Source organism: Procambarus clarkii, chromosome 53 (assembly GCF_040958095.1).
Source record: "Procambarus clarkii isolate CNS0578487 chromosome 53, FALCON_Pclarkii_2.0, whole genome shotgun sequence".
Taxonomy (NCBI): domain Eukaryota; kingdom Metazoa; phylum Arthropoda; class Malacostraca; order Decapoda; family Cambaridae; genus Procambarus; species Procambarus clarkii.
Genome location: NC_091202.1, coordinates 19,347,100 through 19,374,904, shown reverse-complemented (window position 1 = coordinate 19,374,904; position 27,805 = coordinate 19,347,100). Strand labels below are relative to the sequence as shown.

The window sequence follows — 27,805 nt, the reverse complement described above, 5'->3', positions numbered from 1 at the left end:
AAAGGGGGGACGAGGAATGAAGAATTCCACAGCCGTCATGACCAGTTCGGGAGGTTGGGGCCCTACGAGGCTGACCTGATGGGCGCCCCGGGGCAGTGTTTAAGGCTGAATGAGCAGCAACAAGCCCGGCTGCTGCTCCAACCACTGGATTCCTCAGACTTCAATTAAATGGGTGGTGATCGTGCGTCAGGCAGGGGGGGAGGCGCCGCCCCAGTGAGAGGGGGGGGGGAGAGCCCCCCCGGCCACCCCCCCCACCACCTTCAGGCTTGGGATATTAGGAGTGCCAAAGTTCACCACCGCTGCTACCACCATCGGTGCTACCACCACCGCAGCTACCACCATCGGTGCTACCACCACCGCAGCTACCACCACCGCAGCTACCACCACCGCTGCTACCACCACCCCTGCTACCACCACCGCAGCTACCACCACCGCAGCTACCACCACCCCTGCTACCACCACCCCTGCTACCACCATCGGTGCTACCACCACCGCAGCTACCACCACCCCAGCTACCACCACCGCAGCTACCACCACCCCAGCTACCACCACCGCAGCTACCACCACCGCTGCTACCACCACCCCAGCTACCACCACCGCAGCTACCACCACCGCAGCTACCACCACCCTTGCTACCACCACCGCAGCTACCACCACCGCAGCTACCACCACCGCAGCTACCACCACCGCAGCTACCACCACCGCAGCTACCACCACCCCAGCTACCACCACCGCAGCTACCACCACCGCAGCTACCACCACCCTTGCTACCACCACCCCTGCTACCACCACCGCTGCTACCACCACCGCAGCTACCACCACCGCAGCTACCACCACCGCAGCTACCACCACCGCAGCTGCCACCACCCCAGCTACCACCACCCCAGCTACCACCACCGCAGCTACCACCACCGCTGCTGCCACCACCCCAGCTACCACCACCGCTGCTACCACCACCGCAGCTACCACCACCGCATCTACCACCACCCTTGCTACCACCACCGCAGCTACCACCACCGCAGCTACCACCACCGCAGCTACCACCACCGCAGCTACCACCACCGCAGCTACCACCACCCTTGCTACCACCACCGCAGCTACCACCACCCTTGCTACCACCACCCTTGCTACCACCACCCCAGCTACCACCACCGCAGCTACCACCACCCTTGCTACCACCACCGCAGCTACCACCACCGCAGCTACCACCACCCTTGCTACCACCACCGCAGCTACCACCACCGCAGCTACCACCACCCTTGCTACCACCACCCCAGCTACCACCACCGCAGCTACCACCACCCCAGCTACCACCACCGCAGCTACCACCACCGCAGCTACCACCACCCTTGCTACCACCACCCCAGCTACCACCACCGCAGCTACCACCACCGCAGCTACCACCACCCTTGCTACCACCACCGCAGCTACCACCACCGCAGCTACCACCACCGCAGCTACCACCACCGCTGCTACCACCACCGCTGCTACCACCACCCCAGCTACCACCACCGCAGCTACCACCACCCTTGCTACCACCACCGCAGCTACCACCACCGCAGCTACCACCACCGCAGCTACCACCACCGCAGCTACCACCACCCCAGCTACCACCACCGCAGCTACCACCACCGCAGCTACCACCACCCTTGCTACCACCACCGCAGCTACCACCACCCTTGCTACCACCACCCCAGCTACCACCACCCCAGCTACCACCACCGCAGCTACCACCACCGCAGCTACCACCACCGCAGCTACCACCACCGCAGCTACCACCACCGCAGCTACCACCACCGCAGCTACCACCACCGCAGCTACCACCACCGCAGCTACCACCACCCCAGCTACCACCACCGCAGCTACCACCACCGCAGCTACCACCACCGCAGCTACCACCACCGCAGCTACCACCACCGCAGCTACCGCCACCGCAGCTACCACCACCGCAGCTACCACCACCGCTGCTACCACCACCGCAGCTACCACCACCGCAGCTACCACCACCGCAGCTACCACCACCGCAGCTACCACCACCGCAGCTACCACCACCGCAGCTACCACCACCGCAGCTACCACCACCGCAGCTACCACCACCGCTGCTACCACCACCCCAGCTACCACCACCGCAGCTACCACCACCCTTGCTACCACCACCGCAGCTACCACCACCGCAGCTACCACCACCGCAGCTACCACCACCGGTTCTACCACCACCGGTTCTACCACCACCGCTGCTACCACCACCCCAGCTACCACCACCGCTGCTACCACCACCGGTTCTACCACCACCGCTGCTACCACCACCCCAGCTACCACCACCGCAGCTACCACCACCCTTGCTACCACCACCGCAGCTACCACCACCGCAGCTACCACCACCGCAGCTACCACCACCGCAGCTACCACCACCGCAGCTACCACCACCGCAGCTACCACCACCCCAGCTACCACCACCGCTGCTACCACCACCGGTTCTACCACCACCGCTGCTACCACCACCGGTTCTACCACCACCGCAGCTACCACCACCGCAGCTACCACCACCGGTTCTACCACCACCGCTGCTACCACCACCCCAGCTACCACCACCGCAGCTACCACCACCGCTGCTACCACCACCCCAGCTACCACCACCGCAGCTACCACCACCGCAGCTACCACCACCACAGCTACCACCACCCCAGCTACCACCACCGCTGCTACCACCACCGCTGCTACCACCACCCCAGCTACCACCACCCCAGCTACCACCACCGCAGCTACCACCACCGCAGCTACCACCACCGCAGCTACCACCACCACAGCTACCACCGCCGGTGCTACCACCACCGCAGCTACCACCACCGCTGCTACCACCACCACAGCTACCACCACCGCTGCTACCACCACCACAGCTACCACCACCACAGCTACCACTACCTAGCGCCAAGAGGGATAAATTATCACAATACATGTAGGGAACATCACTTCAGAAACCTTGAGGAGAAGAAGTGTAGACATGAGTTCATATAGTAGAACATAGTAGACATGTCCACTCCAACAAGTGGAGTAGAAGAGTTCATATAGTAGAACATAGTAGACATGTCCGCTCCAACAAGTGGAGTAGAAGAGTTCATATAGTAGAACATAGTAGACATGTCCACTCCAACAAGTGGAGTAGATATGATAGAGCCCAGTAGGCTCAGGAACCTGTACACCAGTTGATTGACGGTTGAGGGGCGGGACCAAACAGCTGAAGCTCAACACCCGCAAGTACAACTAGGTGAGTAAGGGATAATTAATACTGAATAAGTGAGAAGAGAGAGAGACAACAAGAGAGACAACAAGAGAGAGAGAAGAGACAACAAGAGAGAGAGAAGAGACAACAAGAGAGAGAGAGAAGAGACAACAAGAGAGAGAGAGAAGAGACAACAAGAGAGAGAGAGAAGAGACAACAAGAGAGAGAGAGAAGAGACAACAAGAGAGAGAGAAGAGACAACAAGAGAGAGAGAAGAGACAACAAGAGAGAGAGAAGAGACAACAAGAGAGAGAGGAGAGACAACAAGAGAGAGAGAGAGAGGAGAGACAACAAGAGAGAGAGAGAGAGGAGAGACAACAAGAGAGAGAGAGAGAGGAGAGACAACAAGAGAGAGAGAGAGAGGAGAGACAACAAGAGAGAGAGAGAGGAGAGACAACAAGAGAGAGAGAGAGAGAGAGAGAGGAGAGACAACAAGAGAGAGAGAGAGAGAGAGGAGAGACAACAAGAGAGAGAGAGAGAGGAGAGACAACAAGAGAGAGAGAGAGAGGAGAGACAACAAGAGAGAGAGAGAGAGGAGAGACAACAAGAGAGAGAGAGAGAGGAGAGACAACAAGAGAGAGAGAGAGAGGAGAGACAACAAGAGAGAGAGAGAGGAGAGACAACCAGAGAGAGAGAGAGAGGAGAGACAACAAGAGAGAGAGAGAGAGGAGAGACAACAAGAGAGAGAGAGAGAGAGGAGAGACAACAAGAGAGAGAGAGAGAGGAGAGACAACAAGAGAGAGAGAGAGAGAGGAGAGACAACAAGAGAGAGAGAGAGAGGAGAGACAACAAGAGAGAGAGAGGAGACACAACAAGAGAGAGAGAGAGAGGAGAGACAACAAGAGAGAGAGAGAGAGAGAGGAGAGACAACAAGAGAGAGAGAGAGAGGAGAGACAACAAGAGAGAGAGAGGAGAGACAACAAGAGAGAGAGAGAGAGGAGAGACAACAAGAGAGAGAGAGAGAGAGGAGAGACAACAAGAGAGAGAGAGAGAGGAGAGACAACAAGAGAGAGAGAGAGAGAGGAGAGACAACAAGAGAGAGAGAGAGAGGAGAGACAACAAGAGAGAGAGAGAGAGAGGAGAGACAACAAGAGAGAGAGAGAGAGGAGAGACAACAAGAGAGAGAGAGAGGAGAGACAACAAGAGAGAGAGAGGAGAGACAACAAAGAGAGAGAGGAGAGACAACAAAGAGAGAGAGGAGAGACAACAAAGAGAGAGAGGAGAGACAACAAAGAGAGAGAGGAGAGACAACAAAGAGAGAGAGGAGAGACAACAAAGAGAGAGAGGAGAGACAACAAAGAGAGAGAGGAGAGACAACAAGAGAGAGAGAGAGGAGAGACAACGAGAGAGAGAGAAGAGACAACAAGAGAGAGAGAGAGAGGAGACACAACAAGAGAGAGAGAGAGAGAGGAGAGACAACAAGAGAGAGAGAGAGAGGAGAGACAACAAGAGAGAGGAGAGAGAACAAGAGAGAGAGAGAGGAGACACAACAAGAGAGAGAGAGGAGAGACAACAAGAGAGAGAGAGGAGAGACAACAAGAGAGAGAGAGGAGAGACAACAAGAGAGAGAGAGGAGAGACAACAAGAGAGAGAGAGGAGAGACAACAAGAGAGAACAAGAGAGAGAGACAACAAGAGAGAACAAGAGAGAGAGACAACAAGAGAGAACAAGAGAGAGAGAGACAACAAGAGAGAACAAGAGAGAGAGAGAGAGAGAGAGAGAGAGAGAAGAGACAACAGGAGAGAAGGAAGAAAGAAGAGACAACAGGAGAGAGAAGGAAGGAAGAAAGAAGAGCAAGGGACGGTAGAAGGCCCAATATATCACTACGGCCAATTAAATGAGAGAATCAGATCGGGAAAGAAACAAAGGGAGAGAGAAAGAACAGGGGAAGAGGAACAGGCGGATAACGAAATGATAATCAAGAAGAACAAATGAGGGGAGAGTGACGGAACAAGAGAAGAGAGAGAGAGGCGTTAATAAAGTTAAAGGGAGAGAAGACGAGGTGAATAAATCCAGGAATGGAAGCAATAAACAAGATAACATGCGAGGGAGCATGATAGCCAGATTAATGGCTGTGGGAGTATGGTAGCCAGATTATTGGTTGTGGGAGCATGATAGCCAGATTATTGGTTGTGGGAGCATGATAGCCAGATTAATGGCTGTGGGAGCATGATAGCCAGATTAATGGCTGTGGGAGCATGATAGCCAGATTAATGGCTGTGGGAGCATGATAGCCAGATTAATGGCTGTGGGAGCATGATAGCCAGATTAATGGCTGTGGGAGCATGATAGCCAGATTAATGGCTGTGGGAGCATGATAGCCAGATTAATGGCTGTGGGAGCATGATAGCCAGATTAATGGCTGTGGGAGCATGATAGCCAGATTAATGGCTGTGGGAGCATGATAGCCAGATTAATGGCTGTGGGAGCATGATAGCCAGATTAATGGCTGTGGGAGCATGATAGCCAGATTAATGGCTGTGGGAGCATGATAGCCAGATTAATGGCTGTGGGAGCATGATAGCCAGATTAATGGCTGTGGGAGCATGATAGCCAGATTAATGGCTGTGGGAGCATGATAGCCAGATTATTGGTTGTGGGAGCATGATAGCCAGATTAATGGCTGTGGGAGCATGATAGCCAGATTAATGGCTGTGGGAGCATGATAGCCAGATTAATGGCTGTGGGAGCATGATAGCCAGATTAATGGCTGTGGGAGCATGATAGCCAGATTAATGGTTGTGGGAGCATGATAGCCAGATTAATGGCTGTGGGAGTATGGTAGCCAGATTATTGGTTGTGGGAGCATGATAGCCAGATTAATGGCTGTGGGAGCATGATAGCCAGATTAATGGCTGTGGGAGCATGATAGCCAGATTAATGGCTGTGGGAGCATGATAGCCAGATTAATGGCTGTGGGAGCATGATAGCCAGATTAATGGCTGTGGGAGCATGATAGCCAGATTAATGGCTGTGGGAGCATGATAGCCAGATTAATGGCTGTGGGAGCATGATAGCCAGATTAATGGCTGTGGGAGCATGATAGCCAGATTAATGGCTGTGGGAGCATGATAGCCAGATTAATGGCTGTGGGAGTATGATAGCCAGATTATTGGTTGTGGGAGTATGATAGCCAGATTAATGGCTGTGGGAGCATGATAGCCAGATTAATGGCTGTGGGAGCATGATAGCCAGATTAATGGCTGTGGGAGCATGATAGCCAGATTAATGGCTGTGGGAGCATGATAGCCAGATTAATGGCTGTGGGAGCATGATAGCCAGATTAATGGCTGTGGGAGTATGATAGCCAGATTAATGGCTGTGGGAGTATGATAGCCAGATTAATGGCTGTGGGAGCATGATAGCCAGATTAATGGCTGTGGGAGTATGATAGCCAGATTATTGGTTGTGGGAGTATGATAGCCAGATTAATGGCTGTGGGAGTATGATAGCCAGATTAATGGCTGTGGGAGTATGATAGCCAGATTATTGGTTGTGGGAGCATGATAGCCAGATTAATTGTTGTGGGAGTATGATAGCCAGATTATTGGCTGTGGGAGTATGATAGCCAGATTATTGGTTGTAGGAGTATGATAGCCAGATTATTGGTTGTAGGAGTATGATAGCCAGATTATTGGTTGTGGGAGCATGATAGCCAGATTAATGGCTGTGGGAGCATGATAGCCAGATTATTGGCTGTGGGAGTATGATAGCCAGATTATTGGCTGTGGGAGTATGATAGCCAGATTAATGGCTGTGGGAGTATGATAGCCAGATTAATGGCTGTGGGAGCATGATAGCCAGATTAATGGCTGTGGGAGTATGATAGCCAGATTATTGGTTGTGGGAGTATGATAGCCAGATTATTGGTTGTGGGAGCATGATAGCCAGATTAATGGCTGTGGGAGTATGATAGCCAGATTAATGGCTGTGGGAGTATGATAGCCAGGTTAATGGCTGTGGGAGCATGATAGCCAGATTAATGGCTGTGGGAGTATGATAGCCAGATTATTGGTTGTGGGAGTATGATAGCCAGATTATTGGTTGTGGGAGCATGATAGCCAGATTAATGGCTGTGGGAGTATGATAGCCAGATTAATGGCTGTGGGAGTATGATAGCCAGATTAATGGCTGTGGGAGCATGATAGCCAGATTAATGGCTGTGGGAGTATGATAGCCAGATTATTGGTTGTGGGAGTATGATAGCCAGATTAATGGCTGTGGGAGTATGATAGCCAGATTAATGGCTGTGGGAGTATGATAGCCAGATTATTGGTTGTGGGAGCATGATAGCCAGATTAATTGTTGTGGGAGTATGATAGCCAGATTATTGGCTGTGGGAGTATGATAGCCAGATTATTGGTTGTAGGAGTATGATAGCCAGATTATTGGCTGTGGGAGTATGATAGCCAGATTATTGGTTGTAGGAGTATGATAGCCAGATTATTGGTTGTGGGAGCATGATAGCCAGATTAATGGCTGTGGGAGCATGATAGCCAGATTATTGGCTGTGGGAGTATGATAGCCAGATTATTGGCTGTGGGAGTATGATAGCCAGATTAATGGCTGTGGGAGTATGATAGCCAGATTAATGGCTGTGGGAGCATGATAGCCAGATTAATGGCTGTGGGAGTATGATAGCCAGATTATTGGTTGTGGGAGTATGATAGCCAGATTATTGGTTGTGGGAGCATGATAGCCAGATTAATGGCTGTGGGAGTATGATAGCCAGATTAATGGCTGTGGGAGTATGATAGCCAGGTTAATGGCTGTGGGAGCATGATAGCCAGATTAATGGCTGTGGGAGTATGATAGCCAGATTATTGGTTGTGGGAGTATGATAGCCAGATTATTGGTTGTGGGAGCATGATAGCCAGATTAATGGCTGTGGGAGTATGATAGCCAGATTATTGGCTGTGGGAGTATGATAGCCAGATTATTGGTTGTAGGAGTATGATAGCCAGATTATTGGTTGTGGGAGCATGATAGCCAGATTATTGGCTGTGGGAGTATGATAGCCAAATTAATGGCTATCATACCTCTTCACTTAACACTATCTTCCTTCATAAATAAATAATGTACGGAAAACTAAGAAGTATTCACCATGAACGTAATATTCTGGACAAATCTTAGTGTGACCGGAGGCTGCTAATTGCTGAGGTTTCTAATTGGCATCGTTTGCCAGGACACTGAAAAGGGAGGAGCAGTGACTGGAGTGACCTCTTCATGCCTATCACGAACCTCGAACCAAGACCAGTCACTGAGAAATTTGTTGACACTAGCCCCAGGCGTCCGTGCTCCACCTCTCAACTGACCACATATTCAGTATGTATGTGAATACATAAGTCTCTAAGGAGAAGGATTTTCAAAAACACCTTTCTGCTGTCCAACTGAAACTTTAGGCCATAATTCCTTTCGGGTGCTGATGTGGCATTTAGGAGTTAGGTTTATTCACGCCCTTTTCACGTAAATTCCTAACCCTGTATCGTGGATACATGTCATTCATCTGATGGCTCAGTAGGTAGAGCGGCTGGTTGCTGGCTATGTGGTCGGCGGTTCGAATTTGAAACATGGGTTTGGTTGTCAATAGAGTTTCTAAATTGTTTTTTCAGCTGTTCATCACATACACAAGGTAACTACAAGGCTGTTACAACGTTGTATGAAAGTAACATATGTTCCATGTTCTGAGAGAGAGAGAGAGAGAGAGAGAGAGAGAGAGAGAGAGAGAGAGAGAGAGAGAGAGAGAGAGAGAGAGAGAGAGAGAGAGGGGTAAGAGAAAATAGGGGGAGATGAGGTCTGTGTGTTGGGAAGACCTGGGCACCGGATAGACCCGGACACCGCCGGATACCCCTCCTTGTACAGTATATAAACAAACAATAAACACGGTAAAAACTATTGTTAAACGTAATAAAAATAAACAAAACAAACACAAAACTAACACTAACAGAGCTCTGGGGAAAGACGGCCCAAGACATGATGGACTTCATCACGCAGAAGTGCAAGGACGCAGCAAACAAGTTTGTCCCAGTCCAAAAAGAAAACAATGAAATGAAGATGAGAACACTGTTGATATGCTTGCAAAGACAGCCTATAGAACACCAGCGGTAGACATTAATATGGGTGTTTCATTAGCAGTGACAAAGAGAATACTTAAACAAATATCTAATGAAGATCTCACCGACCTAACAAATTGACAAAGACCTGAAAGTTGTAGCATTTAATATTATGATAGATATCGTGAGGAGACATTCACATATGGGACTAATAGAACAAGAACCCGGCAACGTGATGTTATAGTGGCCAGAATACGCCTGGGATATAGACGTATCTGGCAGCTTTCTCAAAACCCAAATGTCGAGTACACAATGTGTCAATTTTGTGAAAGAGAAAACATGCACTCTCTTGAACATTATATTGTAGAATGTCCCATATTGACTGACTTTCGCCCTCCTGGGCTAAGGTATGCTGAACTCTGTAATTACTATATGAGTACTGGAACACTTGATATATTGGACTTGTACCCAAGATTGACCATGTAATGTATCAATTATACAATGTATGTATGTGATGTAACTCTATAACCTGAGCTTGTAAACACACCTTAATGACCTTCAGTGATTAAGTGCTTAATTGCACACTAGTTTCTTTATCAGCTATCTCGCCCTGTCAGAGTAAAAGAGACAAATGTATGTGAATGCATGTGTGTGTATATATGTATGTATATATATGTATATGTATGTATACGTGTGTGTGTATGTATATGTATGTGTATTAAGTATATATGGAAGCAGATCAGAATTTCATTTTACCTTTGTAAATGCACATTAATGACACTATGTAAAAGACACATCTAACACTTTATGTAAGGCATACGTAAATCTATGTATCTATGTATTTACGTATGTAGGTTAGCTTAGCATTTTATAAGCACCAAATCACCTTCTGTGGTTGAGTGTTCAACAAATCCCTAAACTATATATTTAACTTATCTCTAACCCTGTCCATGGAGGACAGAAGAAAATGTATATATGCCGGTTAGCATTGTAAATGTCTGGCCACGTCTGTGGTAGAAAATGATAAAAAAAATCAACAATAAACACGAAACAAACAATAAACAAGTTATATCAAAATAAAGGAAACAAACACACACACACACACTCGAGGCAGGAAACACATCCACCAGAAAATATGAAAAAGTGCGGATAGATTTTCCGAGGGAAGGTAAGGGACAGAGAGATGGAATGGAAGAGAAAGAGATAAACAGACGGTGAGGGAGAGATGAAATGTGTACACAGGCGATAGTGGAGATAAAGGGAAGGGAGGGAAGAGAGGGAAGGAGGGGGAGAGAGAGGGAAGGAGAGGGGGAGAGAGAGGGAAGGAGGGGGAGAGAGAGTGAAGGAGGGGGAGAGAGAGGGAAGGAGGGGGAGAGAGAGGGAAGGAGGGGGAGAGAGAGGGAAGGAGAGGGAGAGAGAGGGAAGGAGAGGGAGAGAGAGGGAAGGAGAGGGAGAGAGAGGGAAGGAGAGGGAGAGAGAGGGAAGGAGAGGGAGAGAGGGGGAAGGCGAGGGAGAGAGGGGGAAGGCGAGGGAGAGAGGGGGAAGGAGAGGGAGAGAGAGGGAAGGAGAGGGAGAGAGAGGGAAGGAGGGGGAGAGAGAGGGAAGGAGGGAGAGAGAGAGGGAAGGAGGGGGAGAGAGAGGGAAGGAGGGGGGAGAGAGAGGGAAGGAGGGGGGAGAGAGAGGGAAGGAGGGGGGAGAGAGAGGGAAGGAGGGGGGAGAGAAAGGGAAGGAGGGGGGAGAGAAAGGGAAGGAGGGGGAGAGAGAGGGAAGGAGGGGGAGAGAGAGGGAAGGAGGGGGGAGAGAGAGGGAAGGAGGGGGGAGAGAGAGGGAAGGAGGGGGAGAGAGAGGGAAGGAGGGGGAGAGAAAGGGAAGGAGGGGGAGAGAGAGGGAAGGAGGGGGAGAGAGAGGGAAGGAGGGGGAGAGAGAGGGAAGGAGGGGGAGGAGGGAGAGAGAGAGGAGGGAGAGAGAGAGGAAAGGAGAGAGAGGTGGTAACATGGTGGTGGAAAACAAGAGAAAAGGAAGGAAAAAAAGAAGAGAAACAAAAGTGACGGGAAAGATAGAAATGCCAAGAATAAAACCAGAACACGATAAAAGAGAGAAAAGACATAAAACATAAAAGAAAACAAATACAGAAGTAAATAAATCAATAAAGCACCTACAACTGAAACATTTTTTTATCACCAGAATAATGTAACAAATCAATAAAAAAAATCTCTCAAGAACGAGAAGCAAAACAGATAAAACAACTAGTCAATATTTGCCTTAATTTCTATTTAAAATATATATATAATTCACAGAGAAATATTAATAATGAGATAACATGCACAAGAAGCAATAATTAAGAATAAAAATAAAAATAACGAGGGTAAAATATTATATTATATTATATTTTATATATATATATATATATATATATATATATATATATATATATATATATATATATATATATATATATATATTATATATTATATATATGTATATATAAACTAAAAGGAGGAACCGAACAAATATTATTCCCAATTTAAAAAAGACAAATTTAAAAGATCGCAATTACTGATGGAATATGGAAATATGAATTGTATTTTGAAGAAAAACATCGATTCCGAGTAAAAAATGTGAGAAGTTAATAATGAGAACGAGAAAGAGTCAGTAAGAGAGAGAGAGAGAGAGAGAGAGAGAGAGAGAGAGGAGAGAGAGAGGAGAGAGAGAGAGAGAGAGAGAGAGAGGAGAGAGAGAGGAGAGAGAGAGGAGAGAGAGAGAGAGAGAGAGAGAGAGAGGAGAGAGAGAGGAGAGAGAGAGAGAGAGGAGAGAGAGAGAGGAGAGAGAGAGAGAGAGAGAGAGAGGAGAGAGAGAGAGAGAGAGAGAGAGGAGAGAGAGAGAGAGAGAGAGAGAGAGGAGAGAGAGAGAGAGAGAGAGAGAGAGAGAGAGAGAGAGAGAGAGAGAGAGAGAGAGAGAGGAGAGAGAGAGAGAGAGAGAGAGAGAGAGAGAGAGAGAGAGAGGAGAGAGAGAGAGAGAGAGAGAGAGAGGAGAGAGAGAGAGAGAGAGAGAGAGAGAGAGGAGAGAGAGAGAGAGAGAGAGAGAGAGAGAGAGAGAGAGGAGAGAGAGAGAGAGAGGAGAGAGAGAGGAGAGAGAGAGAGAGGAGAGAGAGAGAGAGAGAGAGAGAGAGAGAGAGAGAGAGAGGAGAGAGAGAGAGAGAGAGAGGAGAGAGAGAGAGAGAGGAGAGAGAGAGAGAGAGAGAGGAGAGAGAGAGAGAGAGGAGAGAGAGAGAGAGAGAGAGGAGAGAGAGAGAGAGAGGAGAGAGAGAGAGAGAGGAGAGAGAGAGAGGAGAGGAGAGAGAGAGAGAGAGAGAGAGAGAGAGAGAGAGAGAGAGAGAGAGAGAGGAGAGAGAGAGAGAGAGAGAGAGAGAGAGGAGAGAGAGAGAGAGAGAGGAGAGAGAGAGAGAGAGAGAGAGAGAGGAGAGAGAGAGAGAGAGAGAGGAGAGAGAGAGAGAGAGAGAGAGAGAGGAGAGAGAGAGAGAGAGAGGAGAGAGAGAGAGAGAGAGAGAGAGAGAGAGAGAGAGAGAGAGAGAGAGAGAGAGAGGAGAGAGAGAGAGAGAGAGGAGAGAGAGAGAGAGAGAGAGAGAGAGAGAGAGAGAGGAGAGAGAGAGAGAGAGAGAGAGAGAGAGAGAGAGAGAGAGAGAGAGAGAGGAGAGAGAGAGGAGAGAGAGAGAGAGAGAGAGAGAGAGAGAGAGAGAGAGAGAGAGAGAGAGAGAGAGAGAGAGAGAGAGAGAGAGAGAGAGAGAGAGAGAGAGAGAGAGAGAGAGAGAGAGAGAGAGAGAGAGAGAGAGAGAGAGAGAGAGAGAGAGAGAGGAGAGAGAGAGAGAGAGAGAGAGAGAGAGAGAGAGAGAGAGAGAGAGAGAGAGAGAGAGAGAGAGAGAGAGAGAGAGAGGAGAGAGAGGAGAGAGAGAGGAGAGAGAGAGAGAGAGAGAGAGAGAGAGAGAGAGAGAGAGAGAGAGAGAGAGAGAGAGAGAGAGAGAGAGAGAGAGAGGAGAGAGAGGAGAGAGAGAGAGAGAGAGAGAGAGAGAGAGAGAGAGAGAGAGAGAGAGAGAGAGAGAGAGAGAGAGAGAGAGGAGAGAGAGGAGAGAGAGGAGAGAGAGAGGAGAGAGAGAGAGAGAGAGAGAGAGAGAGAGAGAGAGAGAGAGAGAGAGAGAGAGAGAGAGAGAGAGAGAGAGAGAGAGAGAGAGAGAGAGAGAGAGAGAGAGAGAGAGAGAGAGAGAGAGAGAGAGAGAGAGAGAGAGAGAGAGAGAGAGAGAGAGAGAGAGAGAGAGAGAGAGAGAGAGAGAGAGAGAGAGAGAGAGAGAGAGAGAGAGAGAGAGAGAGAGAGAGAGAGAGAGAGAGAGAGAGAGAGAGAGAGAGAGAGAGAGAGAGAGAGAGAGAGAGAGAGAGAGAGAGAGAGAGGAGAGAGAGGAGAGAGAGAGGAGAGAGAGAGAGAGAGAGAGAGAGAGAGAGAGAGAGAGAGAGAGAGAGAGAGAGAGAGAGAGAGAGAGAGAGAGAGAGAGAGAGAGAGAGAGAGGAGAGAGAGAGAGAGAGAGAGAGAGAGAGAGAGAGAGAGAGAGGAGAGAGAGGAGAGAGAGAGGAGAGAGAGAGAGAGAGAGAGAGAGAGAGAGAGAGAGAGAGAGAGAGAGAGAGAGAGAGAGAGAGAGAGAGAGAGAGAGAGAGGAGAGAGAGAGGAGAGAGAGGAGAGAGAGAGGAGAGAGAGAGAGAGAGAGAGAGAGAGAGAGAGAGAGAGAGAGAGAGAGAGAGAGGGAGGGAGGGAGGGAGGGAGGGAGGGAGGGAGGGAGGGAGAGAGAGAGAGAGAGAGAGAGAGAGAGAGAGAGAGAGAGAGAGAGAGAGAGAGAGAGAGAGAGAGAGAGAGAGAGAGAGAGAGAGAGAGAGATAATGGGGTGGGTGGAAGAGACACATAATAGTAGAAGCAGAAGGAATAAATGTAGAGAGAATGAGTAACAGCGGAAAAGAAAAAGATAAACATGTACATCTCATGCAGGTCGGCGTTCAATCCCCGACCGTCCAAGTGGCTTGTTGGCACTTTCTCCCGATAGTTACCTTCCGTTCCTTAGTAATGTGTGACCCAGGCTTCTGGTAAGCCAATATATACTTGTAGAGGAGTCGAGGCCAGCCGAGGCCAGCCGAGGCCAGCCGAGGCCAGCCGAGGCCAGCCGAGACCAGCCGAGGCCAGCCGAGGCCAGCCGAGGCCAGCCGAGGCCAGCCGAGGCCAGCCGAGACCAAGAACATTGTTGGAGAAAATATAAAACAAAGATATCTCTCTTCATTTCAGCCCCATGGAACCGCCTATCCGCCGAAGCCGTAAATGCCAAACTTTATTAAAACTTTCAAAGTTTATCTAGAAAAGATCAAGGAAAATGGGAGGAGAGGGGTGGGGGTGTTTACATTCGACAAGCTGCCAGCTTCCTGTCCCCCGTCGAGGCCACTATAGTGTTAGTGGCTCTCAGGTAAACTCAGGTAATTAACCGTTACACTGACAGACGCATTTGCCGAAAGAAAGTTTACCTGAATTTACCTGCTATAGCCACTAACACTATATTTTGGCCTCGATGATGCCAGGACGCCGGCGGCTTGTCGAAGGACCCCCCCCCCCCCCCACCCCTTTTCCCTGAATGACCTTTTCCAGCAGTACAGCGGAGTTTTGTCATTTACGGCTTCGGCGGGTAGGCGGTTCCACCAGTATGTTACACCAAGCTGGGAATCAGATACAAGATAACTGGCACCGGGAAGTCTTGGCGCCAAGGTCGCGAGGTCTGATGACGGAACACGCCGCGAGGACCAGGATCGGATCCCAGCGGTAGACCAGGAAGACGGTGCTGGTACTGGCAGCAATCAAAAGAAAGATGGTAAACTGGTAAACTTGTTAACTGGTAAACTTGGTAACTGGTAAACTTGTTAACTGGTAAACTTGTTAACTGGTAAACTTGTTAACTGGTAAACTTGTTAACTGGTAAAATTGTTAACTGGTAAAATTGTAAACTGTTAAACTTGCAAACTGGTAAACTGGTAAACTGGTAAAATTGTTAACTGGTAAAATTGTAAACTGTTAAACTTGCAAACTGGTAAACTGGTAAACTGGTAAAATTGTTAACTGGTAAAATTGTAAACTGTTAAACTTGCAAACTGGTAAACTGGTAAAATTGTTAACTGGTAAACCTATGAGCTAAACACTTGCAGGAGTGTGTGATCTAAGTGCTGGGACACTGTTACCTGATGTGGTTAAACAACCGGCGGAAGTCTATCATCTTCTTAGATCTATGGACACAGGTAAGGCTGTGGGGGGGGGCGAGGTAAGGCTGTGGGGGGGCGAGGTAAGGCTGTGGGGGGCGAGGTAAGGCTGTGGGGGGCGAGGTAAGGCTGTGGGGGGGGCGAGGTAAGGCTGTGGGGGCGAGGTAAGGCTGTGGGGGGCGAGGTAAGGCTGTGGGGGGCGAGGTAAAGCTGTGGGGGCGAGGTAAGGCTGTGGGGGGCGAGGTAAGGCTGTGGGGGCGAGGTAAGGCTGTGGGGGGCGAGGTAAGGCTGTGGGGGGCGAGGTAAGGCTGTGGGGGGCGAGGTAAGGCTGTGGGGGGCGAGGAAAGGCTGTGGGGGGCGAGGTATGGCTGTGGGGGGCGAGGTAAGGCTGTGGGGGGCGAGGTAAGGTTGTGGGGGGCGAGGTAAGGCTGTGGGGGGCGAGGTAAGGCTGTGGGGGGCGAGGTAAGGCTGTGGGGGGCGAGGTAAGGCTGTGGGGGGCGAGGTAAGGCTGTGGGGGGCGAGGTAAGGCTGTGGGGGGCGAGGTTAGGCTGTGGGGGGCCGAGGTAAGGTTGTGGGGGGGCGAGGTAAGGCTTTGGGGGGGGGCGAGGTAAGGCTTTATGGGGGGGCGAGGTAAGACAGTGGGAGGCGAGGTAAGACAGTGGGGGGGCGAGGTAAGACAGTGGGGGGGCGAGGTAAGACAGTGGGGGGCGAGGTAAGACAGTGGGGGGCGAGGTAAGACAGTGGGGGGCGAGGTAAGACAGTGGGGGGCGAGGTAAGACAGTGGGGGGGCGAGGTAAGACAGTGGGGGGCGAGGTAAGACAGTGGGGGGCGAGGTAAGACAGTGGGGGGCGAGGTAAGACAGTGGGGGGCGAGGTAAGACAGTGGGGGGCGAGGTAAGACAGTGGGGGGCGAGGTAAGACAGTGGGGGGCGAGGTAAGACAGTGGGGGGCGAGGTAAGACAGTGGGGGGCGAGGTAAGACAGTGGGGGGCGAGGTAAGACAGTGGGGGGCGAGGTAAGACAGTGGGGGGCGAGGTAAGACAGTGGGGGGGCGAGGTAAGACAGTGGGGGGCGAGGTAAGACAGTGGGGGGCGAGGTAAGACAGTGGGGGGCGAGGTAAGACAGTGGGGGGGCGAGGTAAGACAGTGGGGGCGAGGTAAGACAGTGGGGGGGCGAGGTAAGACAGTGGGGGGCGAGGTAAGACAGTGGGAGGCGAGGTAAGACAGTGGGGGGGGCGAGGTAAGACAGTGGGGGGGGCGAGGTAAGACAGTGGGGGGCGAGGTAAGACAGTGGGGGGCGAGGTAAGACAGTGGGGGGCGAGGTAAGACAGTGGGGGGCGAGGTAAGACAGTGGGGGGCGAGGTAAGACAGTGTGGGGGGCGAGGTAAGACAGTGTGGGGGGCGAGGTAAGACAGTGGGGGGCGAGGTAAGACAGTGGGGGGGCGAGGTAAGACAGTGGGGGGCGAGGTAAGACAGTGGGGGGGCGAGGTAAGACAGTGGGGGCGAGGTAAGACAGTGGGGGGCGAGGTAAGACAGTGGGGAGGCGAGGTAAGACAGTGGGGGCGAGGTAAGACAGTGGGGGGCGAGGTAAGACAGTGGGGGGCGAGGTAAGACAGTGGGGAGGCGAGGTAAGACAGTGGGGGGGCGAGGTAAGACAGTGGGGGGCGAGGTAAGACAGTGGGGGGCGAGGTAAGACAGTGGGGGGCGAGGTAAGACAGTGGGGGGCGAGGTAAGACAGTGGGGGGCGAGGTAAGACAGTGGGGGGCGAGGTAAGACAGTGGGGGGCGAGGTAAGACAGTGGGGGGCGAGGTAAGACTGTGGGGGGCGAGGTAAGACAGTGGGGAGGCGAGGTAAGACAGTGGGGGGGCGAGGTAAGACAGTGGGGGGCGAGGTAAGACAGTGGGGGGCGAGGTAAGACAGTGGGGGGCGAGGTAAAACAGTGGGGGGCGAGGTAAGACAGTGGGGGGCGAGGTAAGACAGTGGGGGGCGAGGTAAGACAGTGGGGGGCGAGGTAAGACAGTGGGGGGCGAGGTAAGACAGTGGGGGGGCGAGGTAAGACAGTGGGGGGCGAGGTAAGACAGTGGGGGGGCGAGGTAAGACAGTGGGGGCGAGGTAAGACAGTGGGGGGCGAGGTAAGTTCAACTACACTTGTGCAAACATGTCGCTTCGCCTCTGACGTCTCTACCAACTCTGCCTCGTTCATGGACCACGGGCCCCCTCCCCCACTCAGTGGAAGTAGGCAGAGCCAATCACAGTCCACTAAAGGAAGCGTCGTTAAGTGTTCAGTAGTTACTGACCAGTGACGCTGCTCTCAATTATGGGCAAACCTTCAAGAGACAATAATCGCTGTAAAAGGTCTAGACCCACTCTGCCCGTCCACCCGGGTGCTTGTGGGTCACACATTAAACTTGGACTGGCTTCAGGACGGGCCTTCAAACGTCCTGTAATTTTAGAAGAAATCCGGTTGTATAACTTATATCAAGTCAGAAATCCACCCTTGGTGGATTTTCTCAATTATATTTAAAAACAAATGACAAGTTTCTTGATGACCATCAACGATTGCCGAGTGGTTGGCAGTAAGATTTCCGAAAAGATCCTTCTGCTCCTGATCAGTCAACCCGTTCCCTTGATAGAACGTCGTATTTTGACGTAGACTCTGCTTAAAGGCAAAAATCTTCACCGGGATATGAAGAGACGACGACGTTTCGGTCCGTCCTGGACTAACCGCCAGGCGATATCATAATCGACTTGATAACGATCCTGTACGGACCGAAACGTCGACGTCTCATCTACTGGCGAGTGGATTGTTCATCTTATCTTCAGACCTGTTATTGTGACTCATCCTCGCCAAGCTTAGTGTGCTCATCCCTCTTGTTGAGGAATGCTAAGTTATCTATTCCTCCTTATTCCTGAAACTCTAAGAGTATTTTGGTGATACAATTCTAGCCATTACAACGCCAAACAGGAAATGCCAACTGCTACAAGGTTCATTAAAGACTAACTAGCTGCAGATTTACTGAAGCCCTACTGATTTACTGATTTACTGATTTACTGAGCGCAGCAGCGCTCTCAGCCCCACAGTGTCCGCAGCAGCGCTCTCAGCCCCACAGTGTCCCAGCAGTGCTCTCAGCCCCACAGTGTCCCAGCAGTGCTCTCAGCCCCACAGTGTCCGCAGCAGCGCTCTCAGCCCCACAGTGTCCCAGCAGTGCTCTCAGCCCCACAGTGTCCCAGCAGTGCTCTCAGCCCCACAGTGTCCGCAGCAGTGCTCTCAGCCCCACAGTGTCCGCAGCAGCGCTCTCAGCCCCACAGTGTCCGCAGCAGCGCTCTCAGCCCCACAGTGTCCGCAGCAGCGCTCTCAGCCCCAAAGTGTCCGCAGCAGCGCTCTCAGCCCCACAGTGTCCGCAGCAGCGCTCTCAGCCCCACAGTGTCCGCAGCAGCGCTCTCAGCCCCACAGTATCCCTTCAGTGCTCTCAGCTCACAGTGTCCCAGCAGTGCTCTCAGCCCACAGTGTCCCAGCAGTGCTCTCAGCTCACAGTGTCCCAGCAGTGCTCTCAGCCCAGTGTCCCAGCAGTGCTCTCAGCCCACAGTGTCCCAGCAGTGCTCTCAGCCCACAGTGTCCCAGCAGTGCTCTCAGCCCACAGTGTCCCAGCAGTGCTCTCAGCCCACAGTGTCCCAGCAGTGCTCTCAGCCCACAGTGTCCCAGCAGTGCTCTCAGCCCACAGTGTCCCAGCAGTGCTCTCAGCCCACAGTGTCCCAGCAGTGCTCTCAGCCCCACAGTGTCCCAGCAGTGCTCTCAGCCCACAGTGTCCCAGCAGTGCTCTCAGCCCACAGTGTCCCAGCAGTGCTCTCAGCCCCACAGTGTCCCAGCAGTGCTCTCAGCCCACAGTGTCCCTTCAGTGCTCTCAGCCCACAGTGTCCCAGCAGTGCTCTCAGCCCCACAGTGTCTCAGCAGTGCTCTCAGCCCCACAGTGTCTCAGCAGTGCTCTCAGCCCCACAGTGTCCCAGCAGTGCTCTCAGCCCCACAGTGTCCCAGCAGTGCTCTCAGCCCCACAGTGTCCCAGCAGTGCTCTCAGCCCCACAGTGTCTCAGCAGTGCTCTCAGCCCCACAGTGTCTCAGCAGTGCTCTCAGCCCCACAGTGTCTCAGCAGTGCTCTCAGCCCCACAGTGTCCCAGCAGTGCTCTCAGCCCCACAGTGTCCCAGCAGTGCTCTCAGCCCCACAGTGTCCCAGCAGTGCTCTCAGACCCACAGTGTCCCAGCAGTGCTCTCAGCCCCACAGTGTCCCAGCAGTGCTCTCAGCCCCACAGTGTCCCAGCAGTGCTCTCAGCCCACAGTGTCCCAGCAGTGCTCTCGGCCCACAGTGTCCCAGCAGTGCTCTCAGCCCACAGTGTCCCTTCAGTGCTCTCAGCCCACAGTGTCTCAGCAGTGCTCTCAGCCCACAGTGTCTCAGCAGTGCTCTCAGCCCCACAGTGTCTCAGCAGTGCTCTCAGCCCCACAGTGTCCCAGCAGTGCTCTCAGCCCCACAGTGTCCCAGCAGTGCTCTCAGCCCCACAGTGTCTCAGCAGTGCTCTCAGCCCCACAGTGTCTCAGCAGTGCTCTCAGCCCCACAGTGTCTCAGCAGTGCTCTAAACCAATATTCCCGTCATCGGGGACAGGATGCCTGCACCTAGTCTCATCGACATCACCCGCCGCCCCCCTCCCCACCCACCCATTCTCCCCAGCACGACTAACCAGAATGCGTCCCACAACAGTTTACTAGTCTCTACGTTTTTGCCTGGTGAAGAGATGCATCAGGTGGAAGGAAACGTCTCTAAATGTTTCTGTTCTTCGCGGGGTTCGAACCCAGGCCATTAGCTTGTCTCCCACTTATTCCAGATATATAAATATGTTTAGTTAATATTCTTTTCCTACCTTATTGTTTTAAACATACACTGTAAGTACACTGCACTACACTGACGCTCTGTGGACTACACTGTACAACACTGACGCCCACATGTACAACACTGACACCCACATGGACTACACTGACACCCACATGGACTACACTGACACCCACATGGACTACACTGACACCCACATGGACTACACTGACATCCACATGGACTACACTGACACCCACATGGACTACACTGACACCCACATGGACTACACTGTACTACACTGACATCCACATGGACTACACTAACACCCACATGGACTACACTGTACTACACTGACATCCACATAGACTACACTGTACTACACTGACACCCACATAGACTACACTGTACTACACTGACACCCACATGGACTACACTGTACTACACTGACACCCACATGGACTACACTGAAACCCACATGGACTATTCTATACTACACTGACACCCACATGGACTACACTGTACTACACTGACACCCACATGGACTACACTGACACCCACATGGACTACACTGTACTACACTGACACCCACATGGACTACACTGTACTACACTGACACCCACATGGACTACACTGACACCCACATGGACTACACTGACACCCACATGGACTACACTGACACCCACATGGACTACACTGACACCCACATGGTCTACACTGTACAACACTGACACCCACATGGGCTACACTGTACAACACTGACACCCACATGGGCTACACTGACACCCACATGGACTACACTGTACAACACTGACACCCACATGGACTACACTGTACAACACTGACACCCACATGGACTACACTGTACTACACTGACACCCACATGGACTACACTGTACTACACTGACACCCACATGGACTGCACTGTGCAACAATGACACCCACATGGACTACACTGCACTGCACTGACACCCACATGGACTACACTGACACCCATATGCACTACACTGACAACCACATGCACTACACTAGTAGTAGGGTTGGCGCCACACAGACGATATTTTTTTTTCAGGGAAAATATCGTCTGTGTGGCGCCAGGGTTTTCAGGTAAATTTAGAATATCCCCTGTGCGCCCCAAGGGTTTCAGGTCCAAAGGGAAAAAAAGTGCCTGTGCGCCCCAAGGGTTTCAGGTCCAAAGGGAAAAAAGGTACCTGTGCGCCCCCAGGGTTTCAGGTCCAAAGGGAAAAAAGGTACCTGTGCGCCCCAAGGGTTTCAGGTAAATTTAGAATATCCCCTGTGCGCCCCAAGGGTTTCAGGTAAATTTAGAAAATCGTGTATAGCGCTTGGGGGTTTTCAGGTAAATTTTGTCAGTCGCAGATTTTAGAAGTAAGGATTTCTTATGAGAAAAATAATTTCCGAGACTTAGAAGTTTGTTAAAGCCTTATGGGAGAAATTCAAATAACGTGTGTAGCACTTTAGGGCTTCCAGGAGAACTCTACGGACATATTTTACATGTTTTCAACTTACAAAATCGTCTATGTAAGCCTTAGTTATTCATATAAATTTAGAAAATCACCTGTGTAAGTCATTGTTTTCAGGGTTTCGTACATCACACCCCCCTCCCTCCCCCCCCCTTACCTCGCAATCTGTCGCCTCACCTGTGTTTACTTTACGCCCGGTCAGCCAGACCTCTTATCTTATGTTATCTTCTCATAATATCTGGACCGTCCCTCCTCTCTCTCTCTCTCTCCTTTCATTCAGTTCAACTATTTTCCAACATCGTATGTTTGCTCCTTTTCATTAAGCAAGTCAGTATGTTTGCTCCTTTTCATTAAGCAAGTCAGTTTTACACAAATAAATCATGTTAGTAAGCAAGTTCTAGCTCACGTTCCCCACCTTAGTCCCCTGTCGTATAATGAATACTAACATTCCAATCCCTCTAAAATTTAAAAATAATCATATTTCAAACGTAGTTCAATACAGTAATTTAGTTACCAAGCTCCAGCGCTTGTCCTCCGCCTTAGCTCTCTCTCGTATCTTCGTTAGTATCAGTCCAATTTCCCTGAAATTTTCACCCTCTGTATTTCAGGCACCATAAATAAGATCAAAACAGTTACCAAGCTCCAGCGCTTGTCCTCCGCCTTAGCTCTCTCTCGTATCTTCGTTAGTATCAGTCCAATTTCCCTGAAATTTTCACCCTCTGTATTTCAGGCACCATAAATAAGATCAAAACAGTTACCAAGCTCCAGCGCTTGTCCTCCGCCTTAGCTCTCTCTCGTATCTTCGTTAGTATCAGTCCAATTTCCCTGAAATTTTCACCCTCTGTATTTCAGGCGCCATAAATAAGATCAAAACAGTTATCGAGCTCCAGCGCTTGTCCCCCACCTTAGTTCGTTTATACAAGATCGTTAGTAACAGTCCAATTTCCCTGAAATTTTTACCCTCTGTATTTCAGACACCGTAAATAAAATCAAGTCAGTTATCGAGCTCCAGCTCTCGTCTCCGCCTTAGTTCTCCTTCATATCTTTGTAAATAACCCATCAATTTCCCTAAAATTAAAAGCAGACATACTTCAAAGTTAGTAAATAAGATCAAGTCAGTTACTGAGCTCCAGCTCTCGTCCCCCACCCTCTTCCACCCTCAAGTCTTTGTAAATAAACCATCAATTTCCCCCGAAATTTTTTACCCTCTGTATTTCAGACATAGTAAATATGAAGTAAACAATTATAAAACTCTAGCTCATGTCCTCTGTCCAAGCTCACTTTTGTAAATTCATTACTCTCAGTCCAATCACCCAACTACATTTTCAGACATAGTAAATAAAAACCAGTTCAGTTATCAAGTTTCAACTCTTGTGCCCCAGCTTAGTTCATTTTGTACAAGTTCTTTATTTCCAACTATATCACATGAGATTTAAGATCACCTTATTTTCTAACGTAGTAAAATTAATCAGGGCATTAACCAAGCTCCATTCCCTCAGCCTTAGATCATCAGACATAAATATTTTCGATCAAGTCCGTCTCCTGCTTAACTCTTACCCTTTCCCTCCCTTACCTTCTCATCCCCAACTTATCCAAACCTTCAATAATCGTACTGTATTTGCATATTTTCTCTATATTCACTGTGTTCTTCGTATTCTCATCCGTGTTCACTCCATGTTCTTCAAATGTTCACAGTCCCATTCAGTTTATATTTTCACAAGTATCTCCATTTTTTATGTAATCTTTCTCTTAGTCTCATTATGTTCTCTACAAATTCTAGTCATATTTTCTATGTTTTCATGTTCATCACATGTTCTCTTTACAACTTTTATACTCAATATTCATGCTAACTTCCATATTTTGTGTTCTTTGTCAATATTCATGTTCCTCTACAAGTTCATGTTCCGCACAAGATCACTACGTTTTTTCACCTTCACTTACATGTTTTCTACATTCTTTGTCATATTCTCCATGTTCTTCACAAGTCCATTGTTCATTCTTTGTAATCCCTATTCTCCTTATCATGTTTTCATGTTCTCTGTAAGTTCATATTCCCAGCTTGTTCACTATATTCATCAACTTTTCTTACATGTGTTCTTTGCCATGTTTCCCCATATGTTCTCGGGGTTTTCCCCTTACATGTTATTTAACGTTCCTTAACTAAAAAATCTTTCGCCAATCAACTAAAACATAGTCACTTTCGTCATTTCTCAACTAAACCTATTATCCAGTCAACTAAAAATAGTCAGAAATAGCCTCGTTCAACACTGTTCTTAACTAAAACAACCTTTCTCTTAGCTAAAAATTGTCAAAGGAAACTTTTTTCAACACTTTCTTAACAGGCACTATGTTTCATCAAGAAAAAATTGTCAAAGGAAACTTTCCAAAACTGTTCATAACTAGCTTTTATCCATCGTCAATCAACTAAAAATAATAACTTTCATCATTTCATAACTAAACTTATTCCCTAGTCATCAGAAAATATCCGTGTTCATCATGTTTCATTGTCATTTCATAACTAAAATTATCTGCCAATCATCAGAAAAAGTCACTTTCATCATTTCTTAACTAAACATATTCCCCATTCATCAGAAAATAACCGTGTTCATCGTGTTTCATTGTCATTTCTTAACTAAAATTATCTGCCAATCATCAGAAAAAGTCATGTTCATCATGTTTTGGCTTTTGCTCAACTAAAAGTATTCATCGGTCAACTAAAAATAGTTACTTCATCATGTTTCCTTGTCATTTCTTAACTGAAATATCACTTCTCTCATCTGAAAATAGTCAGGATTAACCTCATTCAACACCGTTCTTAACTAAAACAGCCTTTCGCTTAGCTAAAAATTGTCAAAGGAATCTTTTCAGCACTGTTCATAACTAACTTTATCCATAGTCAAGTAAGAAAATATAGTCAAAGATATCTATCATCGTCGTTCTTAACTGACATTTATACTTTGTGGAGCACTAAAATAGTCAAATGTAACTTTTTCAACACTTTCGTAACTAAAATTATATGTCGCTAAGTAAGAAAAAATAGTCAAATGTAACTTTTTCAGCACTTTCGTAAAAATTATATGTCGCTAAGTAAGAAAAATAGTCAAAGGTGCTCTTCTTTACACCAAAGTTACTCTTCGAGAAATCAAAGACTCTCTTCAATACATCAAGGACTTACTCAAAGACACCAAAGTTACACTCTAAGACATCCTTCGAGACATCAAAGACTTCAATGGGACTCTTCCATTCATCAAAGACATTCTCTAAGCCCTCAAAGTTATTCTCAGCACAATCAAAAGTTATTCCAAGACAACAAAAGTCATTCTCAGAGCTATCAAAATTATTCTCGGAGTCATCAAAAGGTATTCTCTAACTCACTTTTGGTCATTAAAGTTAAGTTCTATGTTATAAAAGTTTGTCTCAGAGACATCTAAAGTTAATCTTAGAGTTATCAAATGTAATCTCTAACTCTCTTTTGTTCATCAAAGTTGATCTCAGAGTTAACAAAGGTAATCTCTAACTCACTCTCGTTCATCAAAGTTATTCAAAGAGCTAACAAAAGTTATTCTCAGAGTCACCTTCGTTCTTCAGAGAAACTTTCCAAAACATCTTTATTCATCAAAGTTATTCTCAGAGGCATAAAAGTCATTCTCAGAGCTATCAAACTTGTTCTCAAAGTCATCAAACTTATTCACAGAGTCATCAAAGTTAATCTAAGACATCATTTTTCATCAAAGATATTCTCTCTAAACCATCAATGTTCTTCTCTAAGACATAAAAGTTATTCTCAGACTCACCTTCGTTCGTCAGAGAAACTTTCAAAACATCTTTGTTCATCAAACTTGTTTTCAAAGTCATCAAAAGTTAATCTAAGACATCTTCTTTCATCAAAGTTATTTTCAGAGACATCTAAAGTTATTCTCAGAGCTATCAAACTTGTTCTCAGAGTCATCAAATGTTATTCTCGAAGTCATCAAAGACATTCTCTAAGTCCTGAAAGTTATTCTCTAAGACAACAAAGTCTTTCTCAGAGCTACCAAAGATGTTCTCTAAATCATAAAAGTTAATCTTAACTCACCTTCGTTCATTAGAGAAACTTTCCAATCCATATTCGTTGACCAGAGTTATTCTCAGAGTCATCAAAGCGATCTCTAATTCATCTTCGTTCTCCAAAGTTGTTCTCTAAGACACCTTCATTCATCAAAGAAACTCTCCTTCTTCCATCATGTTATTCTTTAAGACATCTTCAGTCATAAAATTTTCTCTCCAAAATGTAACTAGTTCAGCTTTTCATACCAAACCTGCATTTCTGTTAAAACATATTTTCTTAGTTGCTTTACCCTAAAACTGTTCTCTGAACTACACTGTTCAAACCTACGTAACCTATCCTCTCCACCCAATGTTACTTAGTTAACGTAACGTTCCTAAACCTAGCTTTACCTATCCTAACATACCTTACCTTACCTTCCCTATCTTACCTAACTTTACCTATCCTAACATAACTTACCTTACCTTCCCTATCTTACCTAACTTTACCTATCCTAACATAACTTACCTTACCTTCTCTAACTTAACCTAACTTTACCTATCCTAACTTAACTTACCTAACTTATTCTGCTTAACATAACTTACCTTCATATCTTACCTAACTTTACCTATCCTATCCTAACCTAACTTGTCTTACATAACTTAATCTTACTTTCCCAAACTGATGTATCCTAACTTATCTAGTCCAACCAGACATGATCTAACTTAAGTATTCCTTCTTGTCTTTGTGTTTCGTCAATCATTGTCTCATATTCATTTACTCATTTCAAGGGTTAATTTCTCAAATGGTCACTTATGCATTTCAAGTGCTATTTGTTAGAGATTGGATATTTAAGCATTTCAAAGAATTATAATTTCTCAAATGGACGTTTTTGCATTTCAAGTGCTATTTGCTAGAGATTGAATATTTAAGCATTTCAAAGAATTTTTGTTATATATGGGCATTTACTCATTTCAAGGGATAATTTCTCAAATGGACGTTTTTGCATTTCAAGTGTTATTTGTTTAAGATTGGGTATTTAACCATTTCAAAGGATTTTGTTATATATGGGAACTTACTCGTTTCAAGGGCTAATTTCTCAAATGGTCATTTTTGCAGATCAAGGGTTATTTGTTAAAGTTCATCAAGTTGCCCATAAGTTGTATTAGTAGGTTCTATCTTATGTTCTTATTCCCCAACCCTTTTCCTAACCTTTCAGATGTAGTTTGTTGAATATATTATCCTTTTCCTAACCTTTCAGATGTAGCTTTGTTTCTTGTTTTTGTATATTTTACCCAAACCCACCATCCCACTTAACCATCTTTCCTTCTTTACTTTGTTTTCACATATAAGTTCATTCTTTATCATAGTAATAATAAAATTACAATAGTAAAGAATCAGATCTACTAAGACTTGAAATTGAGAAACAAGAGCTCAAGGGATTGAGAGCATGAAAGAAGAGCAAGGAGTAAGAGAGAGGGGGCGGAAGAAAATGGGACCAAAGAAGAGAGAATGAGAGAGAGTGTGGGCATGGGAGCACTACGACTTGAATTGAGAAAAAGAAAAACTAAGTGAATGAGAATGAGGGTGTGAGAATGGGAGCAATAAGACTTGAATTGAGAAAAAGAAAAACTAAGTGAATGAGAATGAGGGTGTGAGAATGGGAGCAATAAGACTTGAATTTGAGAAACAAGAGAGCATTTGAGCAAATGAGGGAGAGAGAGGGGAGGAAGAGAGAGAATAAGGGAGAGAGATAGAAAAGGAGGGTTAGAAGGAGTAGGAGAATCAAAGTAAAGAAGGAAAGATGGTTTGGGTAAAAATATACAAAAGGAGAAACAAAG

At 48.0% G+C, this 27,805-nt stretch overlaps 1 protein-coding gene across 1 annotated transcript; it reads left to right on the top strand.

Annotated features, from left to right (window-relative positions):
• Positions 1-37: 37 nt before the first annotated feature.
• Positions 38-20,229, top strand: LOC123751135 (integumentary mucin C.1-like). The gene is made up of 3 exons (XM_069304896.1): positions 38-53; positions 279-1,753; positions 18,664-20,229. The coding sequence occupies exons 1-3, from the start codon at positions 38-40 to the stop codon at positions 20,227-20,229; spliced, it is 3,057 nt and encodes a 1,018-aa protein (XP_069160997.1).
• Positions 20,230-27,805: the final 7,576 nt, after the last annotated feature.